Here is a 23,515-nt window from a genome sequence, read left to right as displayed (position 1 = left end):
GCACCACCGTTAGATACTCCCTGTCTCCTGTTTGGTGGATACTTCTTGTCATCCTAACAAGGTTCCCTTCTGTTCCTAGTTTGCTTAGATTATCATGAGCAGGTTTTGAACTGCATCAAATGTTTTTTCCACATCTGCTTAGGTGATCAGATTATTTTTTTCCTTTTTCTGTTAACGTAGCACATTAGATTAACTTGGTTTTGAATGTTAACCTTGCATTCCTGGATTTGTCAAGAAATCCCTCAATTTCCTCTCCGAAGTGGCAGTTTTAACTACATTCTCAGAAACGTATGAGAATGTGTGTTTCCTAACCTCCCATCTAACACCTGATGTCTTAAGACTTTTTAAAAATACGCCCAGGAACTTCCCTGGCAGTCCACTGGCTAACGCTCTCCCCTGTCAGTGCAGGGGGCCTGGGCTCAGTCCCTGCTCAGGGAACTAGACCCCACATGCAGCAACTAAAAAGATCACGCCTGCCGCAACTAAGACCCAGTACAGCCAAAGAAACGCATAACATTTTAAAACTGATAAAAATAGGCCTAACAGTGAAGGGGTGGAAGTGTCTCATTTTTGTTTTAATCTGAATTCTCCGGACACGAGTGAGGTTGGGTGTCCTCTCCCGCACTTAACGGCCGTCGGACTCCTGCTCTGTGAATTGCACGTTCGTGTTCACTGACGGATTTCTTTCCCGTAGTTTTCCTTGGCTGTGGATGTGTGAATCCTTCATACATGGTGCAAATTTCTTCTCGCAGTCTAACAAATTTTTTATTTGGTTTCTGTCATATAAACTTGAAAATTTAACATCACATTTATCAACCTCTCTTTTCTTTCTGTGCTTTGTTTAAGAATGTTCTACTCCCTCACCCAACTTCATAAAGATACTTTTCCTGTTTTCTTCTAATATCTGCGTGGCTTTGTAGCTCACCTTTTAAAAATCCCCATGGAGATTGTTTTTAGAAATGCCATGAGGTGTCTTACTCATTTTATAGTCACTCAGTATCTTTCATTGACTAGTCTTGACTCCAAATGATTCGGGATCCATTTCAAAATTCAAAGGAACTTGGTTTATTATGCCAAAGCCCTGGGTTAGGAAGATCCCCTGGAGAAGGGAAAGGCTACCCACTCCCGTGTTCTGGCCTGGAGAATCCACGGAGTATAACCCCTGGGGTTGCAGAATCAGACCCGACTAAGTGACTTCCACTTTCACAGGGTGTTTTTTAGTTATGTGGGTGGGATTACGTGTGTTTTAGTGCCTTTTAAAGACATTTTTATTTAATAATAAGGTTTTACACTGGTTAGGATACAGAGGAAGAAATGCTTTGAGCACTGAGGAGAATCCCAAACATGAAGTCTCACAAACATTTTGCCAGGATGGCAGGAAAATGAATGTTAATTTCTGATTTAGTCGAGATTCTTTGAGTAACTTGTGATAAAACTCTAGTTCAAAGCCAGTTGAAGCAAATTAAGTACTTCCTTGACTCACATGACTGGAAATTCCAGGGCATCTTACTTCTGAGCATGGCTTGACCCAGGCTTCTGTAAGAGCCAGGTGGACAAAAGGACCTCACACTCCCATTCTTGCTTAGCACCCCAAAGCAAGGAAGCAGGCATTTTTGGTGCCTTAAGCAGAAGGCTCCTGGGACAAGTTCTGTTTAAATTAGTTGGGCCTGGGTCTCAAGTCCATTCCTGACACGTCAGCTGCTCGGGGACAGGGAGCACTGGCCAGGCCTAGGTCACATGCCAGATCAGAATGCATGGTGGACGGTTTGACAAGGCCCACCTGAGCCATGCAGGGTGGAGTGCAACTGGAGAGAGGGATCTGTCCCCAGCAGCAGGAGGACGGGGAGCCGGGCACTTGACCCCGTGTCCACTCTGCTCTGCTCTCGCCTTGGAGGAGGGGGTCTCTTCTCTTAGCACGCACAGTGTCGGCTACTGTCGTGTCGCACGTTGCTGTCTCGGCTCCTGTGCAGTTGAAGGTACTGAGCGACTGTGTGGTGTTTTCAAGCCTTTAACGAGATAGGCGGATACCAGGAGCTAGAGAGCAGGTACCCGGAGGCCAAGCCGACCGTCACCCGGGAAGGGAACTGGACCGCCCCGATGGAGTGCTTCGTACCGCGTGCGGACGCCTTCCACGTTTTCCGAGACCCCGTCACCGGAGACGTCCCCTGGCCTGGGGTGGTCTTTGGCCTCTCCACCATTTCCTTGTACTACTGGTGCACCGACCAGGTAACGAGACAGGTGGCGCTGATGGGTCTGCGGCCGGTGGGGGCGGGGGTGGGGGGGGACCTCAGGCAGGCTTCCCTCCCAGCCTCATGCGGTGCCCAGATGCCGCAGCACCGTGCGCTGTCTAAAAGAGGTCTCTAAAATTTGGGAAAAAAGTTTAATGTGGCAGTTAAAAAAAAAAGGTGGTGGTGGAGGACTTCCTGGTGGTTCATTGGTTGAGACTCTGCCTTCCAATGCAGGAGACGTGGGATCCACCCCTGGATGGGGAACTAAGATCCCACGTGCTGTGGGGTATGGCCAAAAAACTTTAAAAAAACTTTTTAAAATGTAGCATGTTTGAAAAATAATAATACAATTTTAAAAAGGGGTCTCTCTCCCAGTCCCATCTGTAGCACAGCACCTGTTTTCACTTCTTCTTCCCTCTCATTATCTGCAAAGCACAATTTTTTGCTCATGAAAAATGTCAGTTTTCCTAAAAATTAAATGCTGCTAATCAGTATTTCAGTTGGATTTTTTGGTCAGGACTCAAAGCTTACTCTAAAGATGACATGGTTCTATCAGTGGTCGATCACTGAGTTGTGAAATGTTCATACGGTGGAAGGGCAATAAAGAGAAGGAAGTGCAGCTGCACAGCACGCCGGGAGCGAGCCTCTGGAGCAGAAGGCCAGGGGCTGTGCGGTCATGCTCACCGAGTGGAGCACGGGCAGTGCCGATTACCTCGTTTCAGCCCACACAATTAAGTAGCAAAAGACTAAAGAAAAGCAAGGAGGAAATAAGATGGTCAGTAAAGCAGTCATTTCTGAAGCAAGGGGAAGAGCTGAGGTTAAAAAGAAGCGCACATGACAGCGTTCCCGACAATCATTGAAAAGTGGAAATGACCCAGATATCCACCAAGGAGTGAATGAACAAAACGCGTGCCTGTGTGTGGGAATATTATTCAGCCATAAAAAGAAATGAAATTCTGTTACATGCTACGTGTTTGATGAATCTAAGAACGTTATGCTCAGTGAAAGAAGCCAGGCTCAGCGGTTCACCTGTTGTATGATTCCTTTTATATGAAACATTCAGAACAGGCAAATCCATGGAGACAAAAATCCAATTAGTGCCTCACAGGGGACGAGTGGAGGAGGAATGGAGAGTGACCACTTCTGTGGGCCTGGGTGTTGTTCTGGGTCACGAGAAGGTCTTGACATTGTAAAGAGGTGGAGATGGTGCGACATTGGGAGGCACCAACCGCTGCTGAACTGTTTACTTTAAATGGTAATCACAGAGGCTTCCCCGACAGGCCAGGGGCTAAGACGCCTCATCTCCAGCGCAGGGGCACAAGATTGATGCCTGGCTGGGAAACAGATCCCACATGCTGCACAGCATGCCCGAAAGTAGAAGATGAACGGATAGTTATACGCTACGTGAATTTTACCTTGATATTTAAAAACAGGATCATGGAGAGAGGCTTCTGGGGCTCAGCAGAGTTGCACCTCTTGAATTGGGTGGTGGCTCCACGGTAACGGAACTACAGCGCTCCGTAACGTGCTATGGCATGCGTCCGTGTGTGATATCACAGTAAAAAGGGTTTAAGCCTTTTATGAAAGGGGATGTCACAGATAGCTAACCCGAGGTTGAAAATGAAGAACAAAGTGGGAGAACTTGCCGGACCAGATATTTAAACATCGACAAAGTTGCAGTAACGCAAGCAGTTTGAAATTCCCAGGAATCGACATACAGACCAACAGAGCAAAGAGCTCAGAGACAGACTCACATACTTGCAGGGATTTAACATATGTTCTGGAGGCTCCACCAATCAACAGGGGAGACTTCCGGTGAATTAAAGACTTAACTGTGAAAAGGAAACCCATACTCTAATAAGGGAAGGCAACACTGGTGAATACTTTATTAGTTGTGGGCAGTGCAAGTCATAGCGGTTTGACCATGTTGCACGGAGGGTGTTTCTAACAAAGACGCTCTAGACAAAGTTGACGGATGATGGGCCAGAGGAGACCATTAGAAATGTTTGCAGTGAGCGGCAGACTAATAGCAAACCCATAAGAAAAAGGCACTCCAGCAGCCACACAGCCACGGGGGCAAAAGACAGTGACAGGCAATTTGTAGAAAATGAAATATAGCCCAGTATTATCAGGGGAGTGCAATTTAAAACCACAATGAGACTGGCAAAAATCAGGAAGCCTGATGATGCCAAGCTCTGGGGAGGACGTGGATGTATAGGGGTCCTCGTGCGGTTCTGGTGAGAGTGCAGATCGGGGTAGCCTGCTCTGGAGGACTGCGTGTTGAATCAAGTCTGGTATGCTGTGCTCTGTGACCAAGCAGGCATGTTCCCCAGAATGCACCCCCAAATCCTCATCCAGGTTCACGAGGGACCACGTGAGGCCTTGATGACCGCATCGATCGCACTGAGGTGGGAGGATGAGACCGGCTTGGGTGGCGGGGGAAGCTGACACTGGGGACTGCTTCGCACCTGTCAGCCGCGGGGCCGCCGTGCCCGGAGCCGCACTGACGGCGCGCCGAGCTGTGCGGACTGGAGGGCCCGGAAGCCGGAAGGGCGCCCGCGCCCCGCGTGCTCTGTGATGCGGCGCGGCCTTGTTGCTTGTATTCCTCCTCTTCTGCTTATCACGTGTCTCGTTATGCTGCCTTGCCTCGAAGACGAGAAAAATCCTTCTGTAAAAGATAGAAAACAGGCGGGAACCTAACCACCACGGCAAGAAACCCGCATAGTTCACAAAACCGAGGTGTTAGATACCAAACACAAAATACGCATATAAGGAAGTGAAAGTGGACCTGAAAACATGAACACACAATTCCATCAAAAATGACCAGTGAGATTTAAAACTCAAACTCCTGGAGATGCAAAATATCCTTGTTGAAATGTAAAATTCAGTAACTGTTAAGATAACAGTTAAACATAGCTGAAGGAAAGAGTTAGCAACCTGGAAGAGAGAACTGAAGCAGTTGCCCTAACAGCACAAAAAAAGTGTGAACAAGAGACTGTGACATGGATGACAGAATTGAAATACTTCCTTCAGATTCCAGGAGGAAAGAGGAGAAGCAATATTTGAAGAGAAAATAACTGAGAATTTTTACAGTCGTTGTAACAGCAGGACTCTTCAGATTCAGGAATCACAGTGACTCCCGTGCAAATCTACACAGAGTCACCTCTTGGTGAATAGACTTATTAGCAGCATAACCTGAGGGAGAGGAGGAAACCTTTCGAAGGACTGAGGAAGATGCCCACTTTCAATTAGGTGCCCAGCTAAGTATTACTCAGAAGCCATCAATGCAAAGAAATAGAGGAAAACAACAGAATGGGAAAGACTAGGGATCTCTTCAAGAAAATCAGAGATACCAAAGGAACATTTCATGCAAAGATGGGCTCGATAAAGAACAGAAATGGTATGGACCTAACAGAAGCAGAAGGTATTAAGAAGAAATGGCAAGAATACACAGAAGAACTGTACAAAAAAGATCTTCACGACCCAGATAATCACGATGGTGTGATCACTGACCTAGAGCCAGACATCCTGGAATGTGAAGTCAAGTGGGCCTTAGAAAGCATCACTACGAACAAAGCTAGTGGAGGTGATGGAATTCCAGTTGAGCTATTCCAAATCCTGAAAGATGATGCTGTGAAAGTGCTGCACGCAATATGCCAGCAAATTTGGAAAACTCAGCAGTGGCCACAGGACTGGAAGAGGTCAGTTTTCATTCCAATCCCAAAGAAAGGCAATGCCAGAGAGTGCTCAAACTACCGCACAATTGCACTCATCTCACACGCTAGTAAAGTAATGCTCAAAATTCTCCAAGCCAGGCTTCAGCAATATGTGAACCATGAACTTCCTGATGTTCAAGCTGGTTTTAGAAAAGCCAGAGGAACCAGAGATCAAATTGCCAACATCCGCTGGATCATGGAAAAAGCAAGAGAGTTCCAGAAAAACATCTATTTCTGCTTTATTGACTATGCCAAAGCCTTTGACTGTGTGGATCACAATAAACTGTGGAAAATTCTGAAAGAGATGGGAATACCAGAACACCTGATCTGCCTCTTGAGAAATGTGTATGCAGGTCAGGAAGCAACAGTTAGAACTGGACATGGAACAACAGACTGGTTCCAAATAGGAAAAGGAGTTCGTCAAGGCTGTATATTGTCACCCTGTTTATTTAACTTATATGCAGAGTACATCATGAGAAACGCTGGACTGGAATAAACACAAACTGGAATCAAGATTGCCGGGAGAAATATCAATAACCTCAGATATGCAGATGACCCCACCCTTATGACAGAAAGTGAAGAGGAACTCAAAAGTCTCTTGATGAAAGTGAAAGTGGAGAATGAAAAAGTTGGCTTAAAGCTCAACATTCAGAAAACAAAGATCATGGTATCCGGTCCCACCACTTCATGGGAAGTAGATGGGGAAACAGTGGAAACAGTGTCAGACTTTATTTTTCTGGGCTCCAAAATCACTACAGATGGTGACTGCAGCCATGAAATTAAAGATGCTTACTCCTTGTAAAGAAAGTTATGACCAACCTAGATAGCATATTCAAAAGCAGAGACGTTACCTTACCAACAAAAGTTCGTCTAGTCAAGGCTATGGTTTTTCCAGTAGTCGTGTATGGATGTGAGAGTTGAACTGTGAAGAAGGCTGAGTGCAGAAGAATTGATGCTTTCAAACTGTGGTGTTGGAGAAGACTCTTGAGTGTCCCTTGGACTGCAAGGAGATCCAACCAGTCCATCCTGAAGGAGATCAGCCCTGGGATTTCTTTGGAAGGAATGATGCTGAAGCTGAAACTCCAGTACTTTGGCCACCTCATGAGAAGAGTTGACTCATTGGAAAAGACTCTGATGCTGGGAGGGATTGGGGGCAGGAGGAGAAGGGGACGACAGAGGATGAGATGGCTGAATGGCATCACCGACTCGATGGACATGAGTCTGAGTGAACTCCGGGAGTTGGTGATGGACAGGGAGGCCTGGCGTGCTGCGATTCATGGGGTCGCAGAGAGTCAGACACGACTGAGCGACTGATCTGATCTGATCTGAGGGCAAAATAAAGTCGTACTGGGACTATCCTGGTGGTCCAGTGGCTGAGCCTCCACTCTCCCAATGCAGGGGGCCCAGGTTCAGTCCCTAGTCTGGGAACTAGATCCCACATGCTGCAACTAAGACTCAGCACAGCCAAATCAATATTTTAAACATAATAAAAGTAAAGGCATAACCGTCCCTAGATACTGAACGAGGTGCATAAGGGAAAAGGGAGTCCTGGAGAGCAGAAGGATGGCTAGAGATGCTGGCCAGCACACGCACAGATCTAAAGCAGTGCCTGAAAGTCATTGTACTTATGCTCACGGGAAGTAAAACAGACAGAGCTAAACTCGGAGACCACAGTTGGAGTTAAATCTGTCTGTGCGCCTGAAATTGTTGAGTGTGCGAATACTGGTTTTCTTTAGATATGAAGTTGTATCCATGTTAAAATTTTACAGGTAATTATTAAAAGCATTAAAGTAGAATCTCTAACTTCCAAACAAGTAAAGAAAATGATTTAAGAAAAAATTTTATTTAAAAAAGAGGCAAAGAAATGGACAGAAGGAAAACTGTTTTCCTTTGCCTACCGCTGTGGATGGTGACTGTAGCCAAGAAATCAGAAGACTCCTGCTTCTTGGAAGGAAAGCTATGACAAACCTAGATAGTATATTAAAAAGCAGAGACATCACTTTGCCAGCAAAGATCTGTATAGTCAAGGGTATGGTCTTTCCAGTAATCACGTATAGATGTGAGAGTTGAAAACTAAGGAAGGCAGAGCACCACAGAATTGATGCTCTCGAACTATGGTGCTGGAGAAGACTGGAGAGTCCTTTGGACAGGAAGGAGATCCAACCAGTCAGTCCTAGAGGAAATCAACCCTGAATGTTCATTGGAAGGACTGATACTGAAACTGAAGCTCCACCACTTTGACCACCTGATGTGAAGAACTGACTCACTGGAAAAGACCCTGATGCTGGGAAAGGTTGAGGGCAGTAGGAGAAGGGGACGACAGAGGATGAGATGGTTGAAGGGCATCATTGACTCAGTGGACATGAGTCTGAGCAAACCAGGAGATGGTGAAGGACAGGGAAGCCTGGTGTGCTGCAGTCCATGGGGTCGCAAAGTTAGACACAACTTACTGACTGAACAACAGTGCCCGCCGTTTTAAACAAGAGTTTGTCCATCGCCCCACTTAGTGACACATGACCACCTACGTGAGTGCTGAGGGCTTTCTGCATGCAACGACTTCATGCCTCACGGCTGTCCTGTCCTCAGAATAAGAGTCGGCTTCGGCCCCAGCCCTCCTCCCGCCCCTCGCTTAGAGCCCATCTCTTCTGTGCGCAGGGCTAAGCTGACAAGGGAAGTGTAGCCCAGCAGCCCAGCAGCGGCCCCCAGGGCACCGGGGGCCGGGCAGCAGGATGCCGCCTGGCCCCCTGAGAAGCAGTGCCTGTTGCATGAGGCAGGACCACTCTGGGTTCTTCGTCCTACTCATAAAGTAATGCATTTGGAAAAGCAAGAAAGCATTAGAGAAAAACAGGAAAATCCTACCCGTCAGGATTAGCCGCTGTCGCCGCCCCGGTTTACCCCGTGGACTTTCTGTAGGCACAGAGTCACGGTGTCAGCGGCTCTGCTGCACTCTGTGCTTTTTAGTCAGCGTCACACTCCGGGCGTTTCTCCCCATTATTTCAGTATGCCTTAGCACATCATTTCAGCTCCTACCGAATGCTGCCTCTTCTCGATGCAGCACACCACGTCTGCGTGTTCTTTCTCACGTGCTTCTCCATCTGCCCGCGTGCGCTCCTGCTTGGGCTGAGCGCACACCGCCTCTTAGAGCGCCGTGACACAGGCCGTGATGTGCCCCCAGGAGACTTCGCATGTCAGGGTCTACACTGGCTGGTTTCTGCTGAGACGAGTGAGGTTGGCCCTAGCTCTGAACGCCCATTTGTTGCGAGGGACGCACCTGTGCTGGGACTGATGTCACGGGCAGAGGCGCTCTGTGTCCTCTGGGCGGGAGTCTCGTCCTTGCCGGCGGCAGCTGGTAAACGCCGCACCACTGCGCTGGGCGTGCAGCTCTAGCAATGAGGCCAAGGGCAGGCTGCCCCCATCCGCTCGGGCAGCTGTGCGCTGAGCAGGACGCGCTGCTCTGTCACACGTGTCTCCTGAGGCCCTGCGTGCCCAGGGGCGCCGGACGAGTGGGGTGAGCGGTCGGCACCCCACTTCCCGCCCCAGGGCACCCCCTGCTGCTGCTGCAGGTCCCAGCTGTCCTGTCCTGTCTGTGCAGAGGCAGCCCAGGCTCACACAGTCTGAGAAAGCCCCCCGTGCCCCCGCGTTTCCTCTGCAGATCTTCGTCCAGGGCTGCCTGGCCGGGAAGAACTTGTCCCACGTGAAGGGCGGCTGCGTCCTGTGCGGGTTCCTGAAGCTGTTGCCCATGTTCAGCATCGTCATGCCAGGGATGATCAGCCGTGTCCTGTACACAGGTAACTCCTACTCTGCTGCGCTCGCTCACACTGAGCGACTTCCTGGCTCTCCGGCCTCGGGAGGGCCTGGGGCTGTCAGGTCCCCCGCAGCCTGCTGGTGTCAGGGAGCCCCAGGGTGCTTTCTTGGGGGCGATGGGTTTAGATGAGGGGCGTGGCTGAGCAGAAGTCTGGCAGGGACTGTGGAGGCAGGTGGCAAGAGAGAAATGGCAGAGGGGCACATCGGCAGGGGGGAGAGGCTGACGCTGCCTGCAGCCGCGGCTGGGTCTGTGTGGGGCTGAGGCCCGGCCTTGGGGAGGCCGCCGTGGGCGACACGTGCGAGCCCTCATGGGTGCCAGGTGCGTCAGCCTCTCAGCCCAGGGGCGGCATGTGTGGAACCCCAGAACAACCCACGTTCTTTCCATTCAGCACCACGCAAACGTCCCCGCTTCCATGAAGAAGCGTCCTAATTTTGTGATGTCCCTTACCCAACTCCAGCCCCGTTTCACTGGCTGCACTGCCTCTGGGCACGAGGTCTGTTTATCCCTTACACCTTTATGGGGAGAAGGCACGGCAGCCCACTCCAGCATTCTTGCCCGGAGAACCCCACGGACAGAGGAGCCTGGCAGGCTGCAGTCCGCGGGGTCACATAGAGTCAGACACGACCGAGCGACGAACGCGTGCTACACCTTCATGGCGCACGTACTCCGACAGCGCGGCCACTGGGCAGAGGCGCTGCTCCCTCGAGTCTTCTGCCGCGGTGTTCTGCCGCAGTGTCCGACAGCCCCGGCAGACCAAGGGGCACGTGCGGGAGACGTGGCTCAGCGTGGTCCAGCCGCCAGTCTGCCCCGGAGACTTGCTGCTCTTAGCGCTGACTCCTTCCAGTCCTGGCAGAGAGGCGTGCTCCATCCCCGCATCCCAGGCCTGCTCTCTGGCTGTCAGGCGGCGCTTTCTGGAGCCTCATAGGTGGTGCCCCCTCAGAGGGTAGAAAACAGGCCCCATGGGACTTCCCTTGTGGCCCAGTGGTTAAGACGCTGCCCTCCAGCATAGGTTCGGTCCCTGGTCAGGGAGCTGAGATCCCCGGTGCCTCTCAGCCAGAAAACCAAAACATAAACAGAAGTAGTATCGTAACACATTCAGTGAAGACTTTAAAAAATGATCCGCGTTAAAAAAAAAAAGTTTGTAAACTATATAAAAAAAAAATAGTCCCCTCCTCCATGCTCCCTAGGACCCGAGTCCCCTGGGCTTGGCAGCCCTGCCTCCACAGTCCCCCTGCACAGCACAGACCACCCCACCTATTGAGGAGGAAGACTGGGCAGAATCCTGCAACTCCTGGACTCTAGAGGTGGCTTGGGGGGTGGTGGAGGGCAGCAGGATGCAGGAAGAGCCAGCCTCCCCAGCCCGCCCCCCCCACCTCTACCTACCCACCAGGTGCCCTGGGGACTGCACTGGGGCCTGGGAGGCGAGGGCCTGGGACCACTTGTTCTCAGTCCTAGAAAGAGCCAGACTCTGCGATGGTATCCACACGCCTGGGATTTGAATAGAGCCAGAGGGGCGCTCAGCACGAAAGCTGGGCCTCCACCCGCTTCCTGGGAGAGGGTGGCTTTCCAGTAACGCGAAGGCCTCTGGCCTAGATTCTGGGTCTCAGGCGGCCAGAGCCGGGGTTTGCACGCCCCCACGTTGGTGGTTCGTCAGTCTGGTCTGCTGTGGCGGTCCCCGTGTTCATTAGGGCTCTAGACTGAAAATGATGTGCGTTTTACCTCCTTTGAGCTGGCCTTCTCGCAGTCTCTCTCTGCTGTGAGTTGACCACCAGTGGCGCCAGGCTTCCAGCCTCCAGCCCAGAAAGCCCCGGAAAGAGTGCTTCCTTTCTGCGCCTGGGCATAAATGCCAGGCGAGCCTCAGGGAGCCCACTTGAGTGGCAGGGGCTGGTCCCTGTGGGGGAAGGCGTGTCCAGAATGGCCAGGGGCCCGGGGGCCCTTCTCGGACCACACTGAGGGGGACTGGGGGCCTGCTGGCCGGGGGTGGGGCCAGGCAGAGGACAAGCTGCCCCTTGGTTTTCCCGTGCTCCCCCGACCTCCCCTGTGAAACTGCTTGCTCTCCGAGTGAACCTAGGCCTACCTGCCTCTTCCTAGTCCACGAGGATTCCTCGTTTCTGCTTTTCTCTCAGGTGGTAGCTTTTTATCCCATTTAAGCTCTCGATGGCCCATCACTTTCCCTTATTTACTTGCCTTTGTCCACATTTCTCCCCACACCCTCTGAAATAACAGCCCCTGCGAGACGAAGGGAGAAGGTCGAGTGGCCCTCCAGTCAGTGTGAGGCTGAATTATTGTTTGCTTTTCCAACACCCGACTGGGTTACCGGAAGGCTTGTTGGGGTCTCAGGACTGGCTGCGGGTTAAGCGGTGAACTGGCAGAAGCCCCACCTCCCCCGACTTCCACCCTGAGCCCCTGGTGAGCCAGGCCCCGTGCTGGTGCGACCATCCCTCCACCCCGAGCTCCTGGTGAGCCGGGCCCTGTGCTGGTGCGATTGTCTCTCTTTGCAGATGAGGTGGCGTGTGTTGTGCCTTCAGAGTGTAAGAAGTACTGTGGCATGCAGGCCAGCTGCAGCCCCATCGCCTACCCCCTGCTGGTGGTGGAGCTTCTGCCTAGCGGTAAGCAGTGGAGCTGCGCCCGGGGCCGGGAGCGGACGGTCCGAAGTAAGGGCCCCAGGGGAGGTGAGGCTGTGGCAGAGGCCCTCTGCGTCGCTGGAGCCTCGGGGCCTCCTCTTGCTTCCTCACTTGGACTCTCGGGTCTCACGGGCATCTGCACCCACCGAGCCTGTACCCTCCCCACGCTGCCACCACAGATGGTTCCTGGAGACACAGGGGAGCAAGGCGGCATCCCGCTGGCAGGGAGCTCGGGCCAGTGGGACGACAGAGGGGTGGCTTTCCTCTCACCTGCTTCCCCACCTCCAGAGGAGCCAAGCCAAGAGTACAGGCTTCTTAAAATTCCACGTTAGCTTTGTGTACCAGCAGGCCAACAACATGGAGACATTGATTCCCCTGAAATACGATGTAGACAGCTCCCACTGAAGGAAGCGCCAGCCGCCCCACAGCTCAGGAAGGAGGTTACCTGGCTTCTCCAGCTGAGCCTCTGTCTGTGCGCAGGTGCTGCGGCCTGGGCCGTGGGGCAATGGGAGGGCTGCGTGGCCTGGCCCACGTCCCTGGTGAATCGGGGTGGGGGGCACTATTGCACGGGCTCTGTTACCCGCCAGGCTCTCCTGACTGCAGGAGGGACTCACTCACAGAAGTCCCTGCTGCTGAGCAGCCTTTCAGGCCAGAAGCTGAGCTCGTCGTGTTTACAGCTAGCGTCTGCTGGGTGCTTGCCTGGTGTTGGGCGCTGTCTTCACCGTAAAAACAGCCCTGTGTGGGAAGCGCTTTTAAACCCACCTTGCAGGTGGGAACGGTGAGGCCCAGGAGCCGCGTCACTTGCTTAATGGCCTGGCCCTCTGGGTCTCATGTGTTAAAGGGGGACAGCGGTGGTTTCCTTTCTACAGGGCTGCAGGGGGGCCGTCAGGCTGATGTCCAGAGTGACTACTCTGGTTATAAGGACCCAGCCGGAGACTGCGAGGCTTGTCACCGAGCAAGGGCAGGCTTCATGCATGGACCCATCTTGGCTGGACTGCCACCCTGCGCGAGATTCAGCGTGTGGGAATGCTCCTCGGCAGGCTTCGGGCACCTCCTGGGGCGGCCGGGGAGCTGGAGGCCCAGGCGGTGTCCTTCTCCCGCAGGCGTCCGCGGCTTGGTGGTGTCCGCCCTCTGGGCCTCCCTCATGTCCTCCCTGACCGCCGTATACAGTAGTGCCAGCGCCGTCTTCACCATGGACATCTACCCCCAGATGCGGCCGACGGCCACTAAAAAGGAGCTCATGATAACAGGAAGGTGAAGTACTCCTCTAATCTCACGGGTTTCTGCTGTCAGTGAAATGATGCCCCCGATAACTCATTACGTTATACATTTAGGCTCTCAGAACTGACTCAGTAGAAAAGAGCCTGATGCTGGGAAAGATCGAAGGTGGGAGGAGAAGGCGACGACAGAGGATGAGATGGTTGGATGGCATCACCGACTCAATGGACATGAGCTTCAGTAAACTCCGGGAGTTGGTGATGGACGGGGAGGCCTGGCGTGCTGGGGCTCATGGGGTCGCAAGGAGTCGGACACGACTGAGCGACTGAGCTGAACTGTGTGCAGAGCTAGCGCTTTTACGCGTGGTATGGTGCTGTTTGTTTTTGTTGCAGTTTTGCAGTGAAGATGTATTGCTTTTATAATCACAAAGGGAAGTGTTTATACTTGGGAGAAAATTAAGTGGTGAGACAGTGATAATGAGCATAGTTTATTAACGTACCCCCAAAGTAGTCCTTATGAACGAGCGTGTTTCATTATTCCAGGGTCTCTCTAAGTCCTCAGGACAGCCTTTAAAGGTAAATTTTAGTTCTTGTTCTTACTGTACAAATGGGGGTAGTGGCTCAGAAAAGGGAGCTGGTCTGCCTGACCACGTGGTAAGCAGAACTCACCCGTCTCAGGGCTACACCATCCACCAGGAGGCCACAAATGCTGGGCATAACACAGGGGTACGAACGTGCAGACACAGGCCTTGTCATCTCCGTAGGGTGACCCACCTCGAGCCCCACACGCTGAACTTGGCCTGCGTTGAACCTCAAATGCTCTCTGCGCTCCGCGCCTCTTGCTCACTGTCTTACCTGTGTGACCCCTGCAAATTGAGGTTGCTGTGACATTTTGATTAGCATTTCACTCTTTAAAAAGCACTTTTGTGAGAAACTTTAAGAAACAGATACAAGTTTTATGTAAATTGTTATAGGACATGGGGAGAAAGAGAAGACATACTCATTTTATAAAGCTCAAAATATTGATGCCAAAACCTAACAAGTACAGCACAGAAGAAATTAAAACTAAAGCCTCATCTCACTGTTAAATACCAATGCAAAAATGGTTAATAAAATAGTGGACACAAATCCAACAAAATACTAAAAAGAACAGAATGACATTTCATTGCCAGCTGTGGTTATTTTCCAGAAGTGCAAGAGTGGTTCAATATTAGAAAGTGTGGTAACACACCTCAGCGTATTAATGGATCAAAAGAGGAAAATCATATATATCCAGATGATGAAAAAGTATTTCATAAAGTAGGTACCTTTCAACCCAGTAAAATATATCTGTATCACCCTAAAAATCAAGTCATGTCTGATGGAGCTAGAAAGAAAAGAGGAGAGAATGTCCCTGCTCACCGCTGTATTTATACTACCACATGTGTGAAATGCAGCGGATCATACGTGTGAATGTAGGCCTACAGGTGAAGCTAGCAGACAAAGACTTTGAAATAACCAGGGTTAATATGTACAAGAAAATAGATGCAAAGAATTGGGAACTTTCCCAAAGAATTAGAATTTGTAAAAATGAGGAGGTCTAGAATTGAAAAACAAGTATCTGAAATTAAGAACTCAGTGGTGGAGACTTCCCTGCTCGTCCAGTGGTTAAGAATCCCCCTCGCAAAGCAGGGGAGGCAGGCTTGATCCCTGGTCAGGGACCCCACATACCTCAGGGTAACTAAGCCCACGCGCTATGAAGGATCCTACGTTACACAGAGACCCTGTGCGCTGCAGCGAACAATGACGCAGCCAAACGAATGAGTTAGAAAAGAAGACAGCTCGATGGGTTAACAAGGGATTGGCTGAAGCAGAAGACACAGTAAGTGGCTTGAAAATGGGTCAGTCAGCAATATCCAAAATAAAGCATGAAGAAAAAAGGCGCACGGGGGACACAGATGGCTGTGATACGTTATGTCTCTGGGATTATATATGTGTGACCGCAGAAGCCATTTCGAAAAGATGACAACCAAGAATGTTCCAAATGTCTGGACAACTATCCAGAGATGCAAGAAATCCCACAGATCTCCGGCAGGATAGATCCAAAGGAGACCGTACCCAGACCGTGTGGTGGTGGAGCTGCTGAAGATGGAGACAGGAGACCTGTAGAGCAGCCAGAAGGAAGTGAATCGCATCGCCTCCAAAAGGGCGACAGAGACGCATAGTGGAGTTTTCAGCAGAAACTGTAGAGGCTGGGAGACAGTGGGATGACATCCTCAAGTGCTAGGAACACACTGCCCACCTGAAGTTCAGTACCCATCAGAATAGCCTCCAGAGTGAAAGTGAAACAAACATGTTTTCTGATAAATGCAAGTTGAGAGAATGTATTCCATTGGAATTTCATGATAAGAAATACCAAAGGAAAAGACTCTGATGCTGGAGGGATTGGTGGCAGGAGGAGAAGGGGACGCCAGAGGATGAGATGGCTGGATGGCATCACTGACTCGATGGACTTGAGTCTGAGTGAACTCTGGGAGTTGGTGATGCACAGGGAGGCCTGGCGTGCTGCGATTCATGGGGTCGCAAAGAGTCGGACACGACTGAGCGACTGAACTGAACTGAACTGAAAGGGGAGTCTTAGGCTGCAGGAAAAATAACCCGGATGGAAGACTGACCTTCAGAGAAGGATGGAGAGTACCATAAAGGGTGAGTTTATGGGACATGGAAGAGAGCGGGTGCTGACAGCAGTAAGCAAAGACGTCCGTGGGGCAGCAACACGGGGGCAGGACACACCAGGAATCCCAGAGGGAGCGAGAAGGGGCTGCACGGAGTGTAAACAGCCTCAGGCTCTCTGGTACCAGACTGAGGCGTGTCAAGGGTGCATGTGTGGCCTCTAGACTGAGCGATATAAGGACAGTTCAAGGATGTGTAACAAGTCAGTAAAATATGAACTAGCCAATAAAATATTTGATTAGCCCAAAAGAAGTCAGAAGAATAAAAATTAAGCGAAAGCTAAGGTCGAACAGAAAACGATCGAGCGCTTTCCCTGGTGGCCCAGTGGTTAAGACTCTGGTGCCAATGCAGGGGCTCACGTTGAATCCCTGGTCAGGGAACAGATCTCACATGCCTTGAGGTGTGGGGGGAAACAGAAAAGAAAAAAATAGGCTGTGTACATGTACCACGTATTCTTTATTCATTCACCTGTTGACAAACATTTAGGCTTTCCTATGTCCTGGCTATTAAAAACAGGTAAAGTGTACAGCGATCTCTTCAAGGTAGCGATCCGTGTTTCCTTTCGATATATACCCAGAAGTGGAATCACCAGGTCATGTGGTACTTCATGCAAAGATGGGCACAATAAAGGACAGAAATGGTACGGACTTAACAGAAGCAGAAGATATTAAGAAGAGGTAGCAAGAATACTCAGAGGAACTATACAAAAAAGATCTTAATGACCCAGATAACTACAATTGTCTGATCACTCACCCAGAGCCAGACATCCTGGAATGTGAAGTCAAGTGGGCCTTGGGAAGCATCACTATGAACAAAGCTAGTGGAGGTGATGAAATTCGAGTTGAGCTATTTCAAATCCTAAAAGATGAAGCTGTTAAAGTGCTGCAGTCAATGTGCCAGCAAATTTTGGAAAACTCAGCAATGGCTACATGACTGGAAAAGTTAAGTTTTCATTCCAATCCCAAAGAAGGGCAATGCCAAAGAATGTTCAAACTACCACACGTTTGCACTCATCTCACACGCTAGCAAAGTAATGCTCAAAATTCTCCAAGTCAGGCTTCAACAGTACCTGAACCATGAACTTCCAGATGTTCAAGTGGGATTTAGAAAAGGTAGAGGAACCAGAGATCAAATGGCCAACATCTGCTGGATCATCAAAAAAGCAAGAGAGTTCCAGAAAAATATCCACTTCTGCTTTATTGGCTACACCAAAGCCTTTGACTGTGTGGATCACAATAAACTGTGGGAAATTCTGAAAGAGATGGGAATACCAGAAAACCTGACCTGCGTCTTGAGAAACCTGTATGCAGGTCAGGAAGCAACAGTTCGAACTGGACATGGAACAGACTGGTTCCAAACAGGAAAAGGAGTTCGTCAAGGCTGTATATTGTCACCCTGCTTTTTTAACTTATATGCAGAGTACATCATGAGAAACACTGGGCTGGAGGAAGCACAAGCTGGAATCAAGATTGCCGGGAGAAATATCAATAACGTCAGATATGTAGCTGACACCACCCTTCTGGCAGAAAGTGAAGAAGAGCCTCTTCATAAAAGTGAAAGAAGAGAGTGAAGAAGTTGGCTTAAAACTCAACATTCAGAAAACTAAGATCACGGCATCCGGTCCCGCCACTTCATGGGAAATAGATGAGAGACAGTGGAAACAGTGAGAGACTTTATTTTCTTGGGCTCGAAAATCACTGCAGATGGTGACTGCAGCCGTGAAATTAAAAGACACTTGGTCCTTGGAAGAAAAGCTATGACCAACCTAGACAGCATATTAAAAAGAGACATTAGTTTGCTGACAAATGTCCGTCTAGTCAAGGCTGTGGTTTTTCCAGTGGTCATGTATGGATGTGAGAGTTGGACTATAAAGAAAGCTGAGGGATGAAGAATTGGTGCTTTTGAACTGTGGTGTTGGAGAAGACTCTTCAGAGTCCCTTGGACAGCAAGGAGATCAAACTGGTCAGTCCTAAAGGAAGTCAGTTCTGAATATTCATTGGAAGGACTGATGCTGAAGCTGAAACTCCAGTACTTTGGCCACCTGATGCAAAGAACTGACTCATTGGAAAACACCCTGATGCTGGGAAAGATTGAAGGCGGGAGGAGAAGGGGACGACAGAGGATGAGATGGTTGAATGGCATCACCGACTCGATGGACATGAGTGGGAGTGAGCTCTGAGAGTTGGTGATGAACAGGGAGGCCTGGCGTGCTGCAGTCCATGGGGTCGCAAAGAGTCAGACAGGACTGGGAGACTACTGGAACTAGCCTGAGCTGCAGTTCCCTTTTCGGTTTCTTGAGGCGCCTCCGTCCTGTTTTCCGTAGCGGCTGCACCAGCTTACGCTCGCACCAGCGTCCCCGCGCCCCTTTCTCCCCTCCCCACCGGCTCGTGTCATCTCTCGTCTTTCTGTCTTTCTGACGGCAGCCCTTCTAGCGGGTATGAGACGGCACCTCGCTGTAGTTCTTGCCTCTCCCTGATGAGTGGTGCTGAGCGCCTTTTCATGTGCCCGTTGGCCATCTGAGTATCTTCTTTGGAACAATGTTTATCAGGTCCTTGTGCATTTGTAATTCTGTTATTGCTGCTGTTAAAGTTGTCCAAGTTCCTCTTCTTTCTGACCAGAAGTCATCTATAATTCATAGTACTGCTCTGTGTATGTAATGCGTCTTCTTTCCTGGATTTTTACAATTTTCTCTTCATTTTTGGTTTTCAGCAGTTTTGTTATGGATGTGCTGGTTGGGTTTTGCTGAAATTCTTAATCTGCAAATTAATGTTTTTCACCAGATCGGGGGAATTGTTGACCATTATCTCTCTGCATGTCTGTCTGCTGCGTCCCTCTTCTGCTTACACACATATTAGCCTTTTGATATTGTCCACAGCTCATGGAGGCACTGTTTATTTTAAAAATTTTTTTCTCTGTGTTCTTCAGTTTCGATTTTCATCAGTCTCCCTTGAGGATATTGGCCCTTTCTTCTGCCATTTCCAATTTACTGTTAAGGCCAACCTGTGAATTTTTCATTTCATATTTTCAACTGGAATTCTAGTTCTGGAGTGTCTGTTTTGTTGGTTTTAAAATTTTCTCTAGTATTCCATTTTCTGCCTTGATTTCCCATCTATTCACTCATAACTATCATTTCGTCCAAATTCTTTAAGATAACTGTAGTAGTTGCTTTGAAGCCTTTGGTCATTTTAATACCTGAACCATCTTGGGGTTGATTTCTTTTGACGTCTGTTTTCCTTGACTGTAGTTTACATTTTCTTTCTTCTCCCCATTCATAGAAAAGTTTTATTATATACTTAACATTGTAGATAATAGTAGAAATTCTGGTTCATGTTCCTCTGAAGAATATTGGCTTTTGTTCAAGTATGCAGGTAAATTCCTAGCCGATTCCCTTGAACTTAAGGAGGCCTCTTTTTTTTTTTCAAATTAATTTAATTTTTATTGAAGGATAATTGCTCTATGGAATCTTGTTGTTTTCTGTCAAACCTCAGCATGAATCAGGCATAGGTATACACGTCTCCCCTTCTTGTGAACCTCCCTCCCGTCTCCGTCCCCACCCCACCCCTCTAGGCTGACACAGGGGGCCTGGCATTCATGCTTGGTCAGTGTGACTCTGCGGAGAAGGCAATGGCACCCCACTCCAGTACTCTTGCCTGGAAAATCCCATGGACGGAGGAGCCTGGTAGGCTGCAGTCCATGGGGTCGCTAGGAGTTGGACACGACTGAGCAACTTCCCTTTCACTTTTCACTTTCACGCATTGGAGAAGGAAATGGCAACTCACTCCAGTGTTCTTGCCTGGAGAATCCCAGGGACGGGGAGCCTGGTGGGCTGCCGTCTATGGGTCACACAGAGTCAGACACGACTGACGTGACTTAGCAGCAGCAGCAGCAGTGTGACTCTGCGTCAGTTTTCTCTAGTCGTGTAGCGAATTCTTAGTCCCGGACACACTCTCTGCTTTCAGTGGAAAGCCCTAGGCGGTTCCCTCTGCAGGCAATGGAATCTTTACTCAGCCTTTTCTGTCTCTCACCAGTTGCTTGGTTGCTCGTTGTGGACTGTTGGGCAGTTTCCCGCATGAGCAGCCGAGGGCGTAAGGGAGCTGACAGCAGTCTGTAAAGTCAGGCACATCACTGCTCCATCTGAAGTGTGTACAAGTGCGTTATCCCTCAAGGAAGTAACGTTTCCCATGTATTGTATATTGTAAGCATGACCACCTCAAGACACACCCTCCAAATGTGATGAAAATCTACGCACCATCCAGTCCAGAAGTTGAAGGGGTTTTAAGAACCCTCGGGCCCCGTTAGTGTTTAGGGGTATGCTGTCTCCTCTGCCACACTTAAGGAACGGGCATCCAAATGTACCCTAAGGAGTGATTAGAACTAGCTCATAGTTTATGGTTTGCAGGTGTTCTATTGGCAGGTTAAACAGACAAGCACAAACCCCTCAGTGTCACTGACCTTCGGTTGAACTTGCAGGCTCTTTGTTATAGTCCTGCTCGCCGTCTCGGTCGCCTGGGTGCCCGCCCTGCAGGTGGCTCACAGGGAGCAGCTGTTTGAGTACATGCACACGCTGCTCAGCTACCTGACGCCGCCCGTGGCCGCCACGTTCCTGCTGGCCGTCTTCTGCAAGAGGGTCACTGAGCAGGTAGGTGGCTCACACTGCGGGGTGGGCGGGCGGGAGCAGGCTCCGCCCTCCCAAGGCCGCCCGCCTCCGGCCCTGCCTTGCACGGGGCAGAGCGCGTGGGGCCCTCCTGCACGCTTGTCTAGCCGCAGGAGGGCCCTCTGCTGTTGGCCTCTGCAGGAGGATGCTTTCCTGCTCAGAGATGTCAGACGCTCAGGGGGATGTTCAGCCCAGGCTCCTACCACCTTCCCTTCACGAAGACCATCTCTCACCACATGTAGAACTAGAGAAAGGTCCCGACTAACGGGTCGATCATCTCACCCGTAAGACTGGAAGCACGGTTTGCCAGAACGTTTTCACTGGTTAGTTGAGTCACATCCTGACTTGTTTCTCCTGCCTTGCACGCATTCTGAGCTCAACGCCTCTGAGACCTGGCTCCTGCCTGCCCACCAGCCCTGGCCGCTCCGCATGCAGCCCCCGGGCCTGGGTGCTGCTGGTCACGTGCAGTGCTGACTGCCTGTCCCCTGCCCTCTGTGGCCCCTGTCCTTCCCCACGGAGTCTTTGCTTTGCCGTGAGACTCTTTGTCCACCTCCATCTGGCTGCTGCCTCCTGCAGGCTCAGGCCAGGTGTTCAGTCCTCCAGGCCAGTTGGCTAGAGCTTTCTGCTCTGCTCAGCTTGTGGGTGCACGCTCAGTCACTCAGTTGTGTCTGATTCTTTGTGACCCCCGTGGACTGTAGCCCACCAGGCTCCTCTGTCCATGGGATTTTCCAGACAAAAATACTGCAGTAGGTTGCCGTCTCCTTCTCCAGGAGATCTTCCCAACCCAAGGATTAAACCTACATGAGACCTGAGTCTCGTGCATTGGCGTGGATTCTTTACCACCAAGCCACGGCTCAGCTCACCAGGACTCAGTTTAGCACCAAGAATGGGGTGACGGGGCGTCTGGGTTCTGAAAATGCTCCTCCCTGTGCTTGCTTGGGAGGGGCGTGGGCAAGAGGAGCAGGCGGTCAGAACGGTCTGCCTCCCACCTCTGAGTCACTCTCGGGGTGTTGGGGCTGCCACCAAGGGAAACTGGGGAGCTTGTCAGTGGCTCTCCGGCTACCCTGGTCCAAGGTTACAGCATGTTGTGGGTCCCTTGCTTGGCCTGGAGAACTTCTCCAGGCCCTCTCTCTCACCCTCATCTGTCCCTCGGTCTTCCCTTTCCTGCACGTCTCCTTCAATAAGTGGGGCCTGTGGACCACTCTCCTGGCCTTTGGTTTCAGTTCTTCTCCAGGACTCTTCTCGCACACACTGCATCCTCTGCCTCCTCCGACATCCAGCCGTCCCTGAGACTGGCTCCAAGCCCGTCCAAGTCCTTAGGCTGAGGAGTACGGTGTCTCTGTGGAGGAGACAGACGATACCCAGTGAACAGATAAGATTTCTGAGAGTGGGGTAGTGCTGCTTAAAAGTAAAGAAGGGGAGGGGAAAGTAAAGAAGCATGGAGGTGAGCAGGGCAGATGCTGGGGGCAGGGCGTGGGGCACAAGGACATCAGCCAAGGTCGTGGGAGGAGATTTCTCCTAAGAAAGTGGCCTAGAACCTGCATCCCGAAGGGCGAGCCAGAACCACCGAGATCTTGGGAGAGACCAAAGCAGGAAGAGGGCACATGCAGAGGCCTGGCAGACAGGGAAAGGGCATGCCTGGTGGCTGGAGGGGACCGACAGGAGGGCGGAGCCAGGTGAGGTCAGCGGAGCAGCTGAGCCTTGCTTCTCAGGGCGGCCAGGAGAAGCCACAAGGGCTTCCGCAGAGACAGGGCACTCCCTGACCCATGCTTCGAAGAGCTCACGCGGGCTCCTCGGACTGCGGGCGAGGAGAGACCAGGAAGGGAGTCCCCGTGTGAGAGACAGCGGACGATCGTGACGGAGGTGGTCTCCGTGGGAGTGACAGCATGACTCACTGGTGGATCGAGGGCAGGGCAGGGTTGGGGGGGAAGGGGCCAGGGACGTCTCCTGGGGTCTGTGCCTGAGTAGCTGGGGAGATGGAGGTGCCCCCACCGCAGCAGGCGAGACAGGTCTTCTCGGACACTGTTTGGGATGCGTCTTCATCATCTGACTTAGACGTGTCTCCAGTGTCCCCTGAGTTCTCCGACGGACTTGGTAGAGTGTGCGCGCCTCTCGGTCTTTGTTCATCCGGGCGGTGTCGTCTCCCGCTGCCGAGACAGCTCTGCGGGGCGCGTGAAGCCCTTGCTGTGCCAGGCTCAGCTTAGACCCAGACGACTCGGCTCAGGCCACCCTGCTCCCGGTGACTTGGGCTCCTCCTCTGCAGGGCGCCTTCTGGGGGCTGGCCAGCGGCCTTGTGATCGGCTCCTGTCGCATGCTTTCCGAGTTTGCCTACGGGCCCTGGAGCTGCTCCATGAACAGGAAGTGCCCCCGGATCATCTGCGGCGTGCACTACCTCTACTTCGCCATGATCCTCTTCACCATCAGCCTCATCACCGTCCTGGGCATCTCCATGTTCACCGTGCCGATTCCAGACAAACACGTGAGTGCTGCCGTGGGCGTGCTCCGGGGCTGACCTGCGGGCCCTGCGTCCTGGGAGCAGCTTGGGAGAAAAGCGGCTGA

General features: G+C 51.1%; 1 protein-coding gene across 1 annotated transcript in view; it reads left to right on the top strand.

The window, feature by feature from the left end:
• LOC109570972 (sodium/glucose cotransporter 1-like) overlaps window positions 1-23,515 on the top strand; it is a 50,697-nt gene that overhangs the window by 20,360 nt on the left and 6,822 nt on the right. Inside the window, exons 8-13 of the mRNA XM_070769968.1 lie at window positions 2,006-2,226; window positions 9,597-9,732; window positions 12,251-12,358; window positions 13,477-13,627; window positions 20,773-20,941; window positions 23,220-23,435. Coding sequence (XP_070626069.1) covers window positions 2,006-2,226; window positions 9,597-9,732; window positions 12,251-12,358; window positions 13,477-13,627; window positions 20,773-20,941; window positions 23,220-23,435 — 1,001 coding nt within the window. The remainder of the gene's footprint in view (window positions 1-2,005; window positions 2,227-9,596; window positions 9,733-12,250; window positions 12,359-13,476; window positions 13,628-20,772; window positions 20,942-23,219; window positions 23,436-23,515) is intronic.

Source organism: Bos indicus, chromosome 17, assembly GCF_029378745.1.
Source record: "Bos indicus isolate NIAB-ARS_2022 breed Sahiwal x Tharparkar chromosome 17, NIAB-ARS_B.indTharparkar_mat_pri_1.0, whole genome shotgun sequence".
Lineage (NCBI taxonomy): Eukaryota > Metazoa > Chordata > Mammalia > Artiodactyla > Bovidae > Bos > Bos indicus.
The sequence above is the reverse complement of the archived record's forward strand: the minus strand, read 5'-3'. Positions and strand labels throughout refer to the sequence as shown.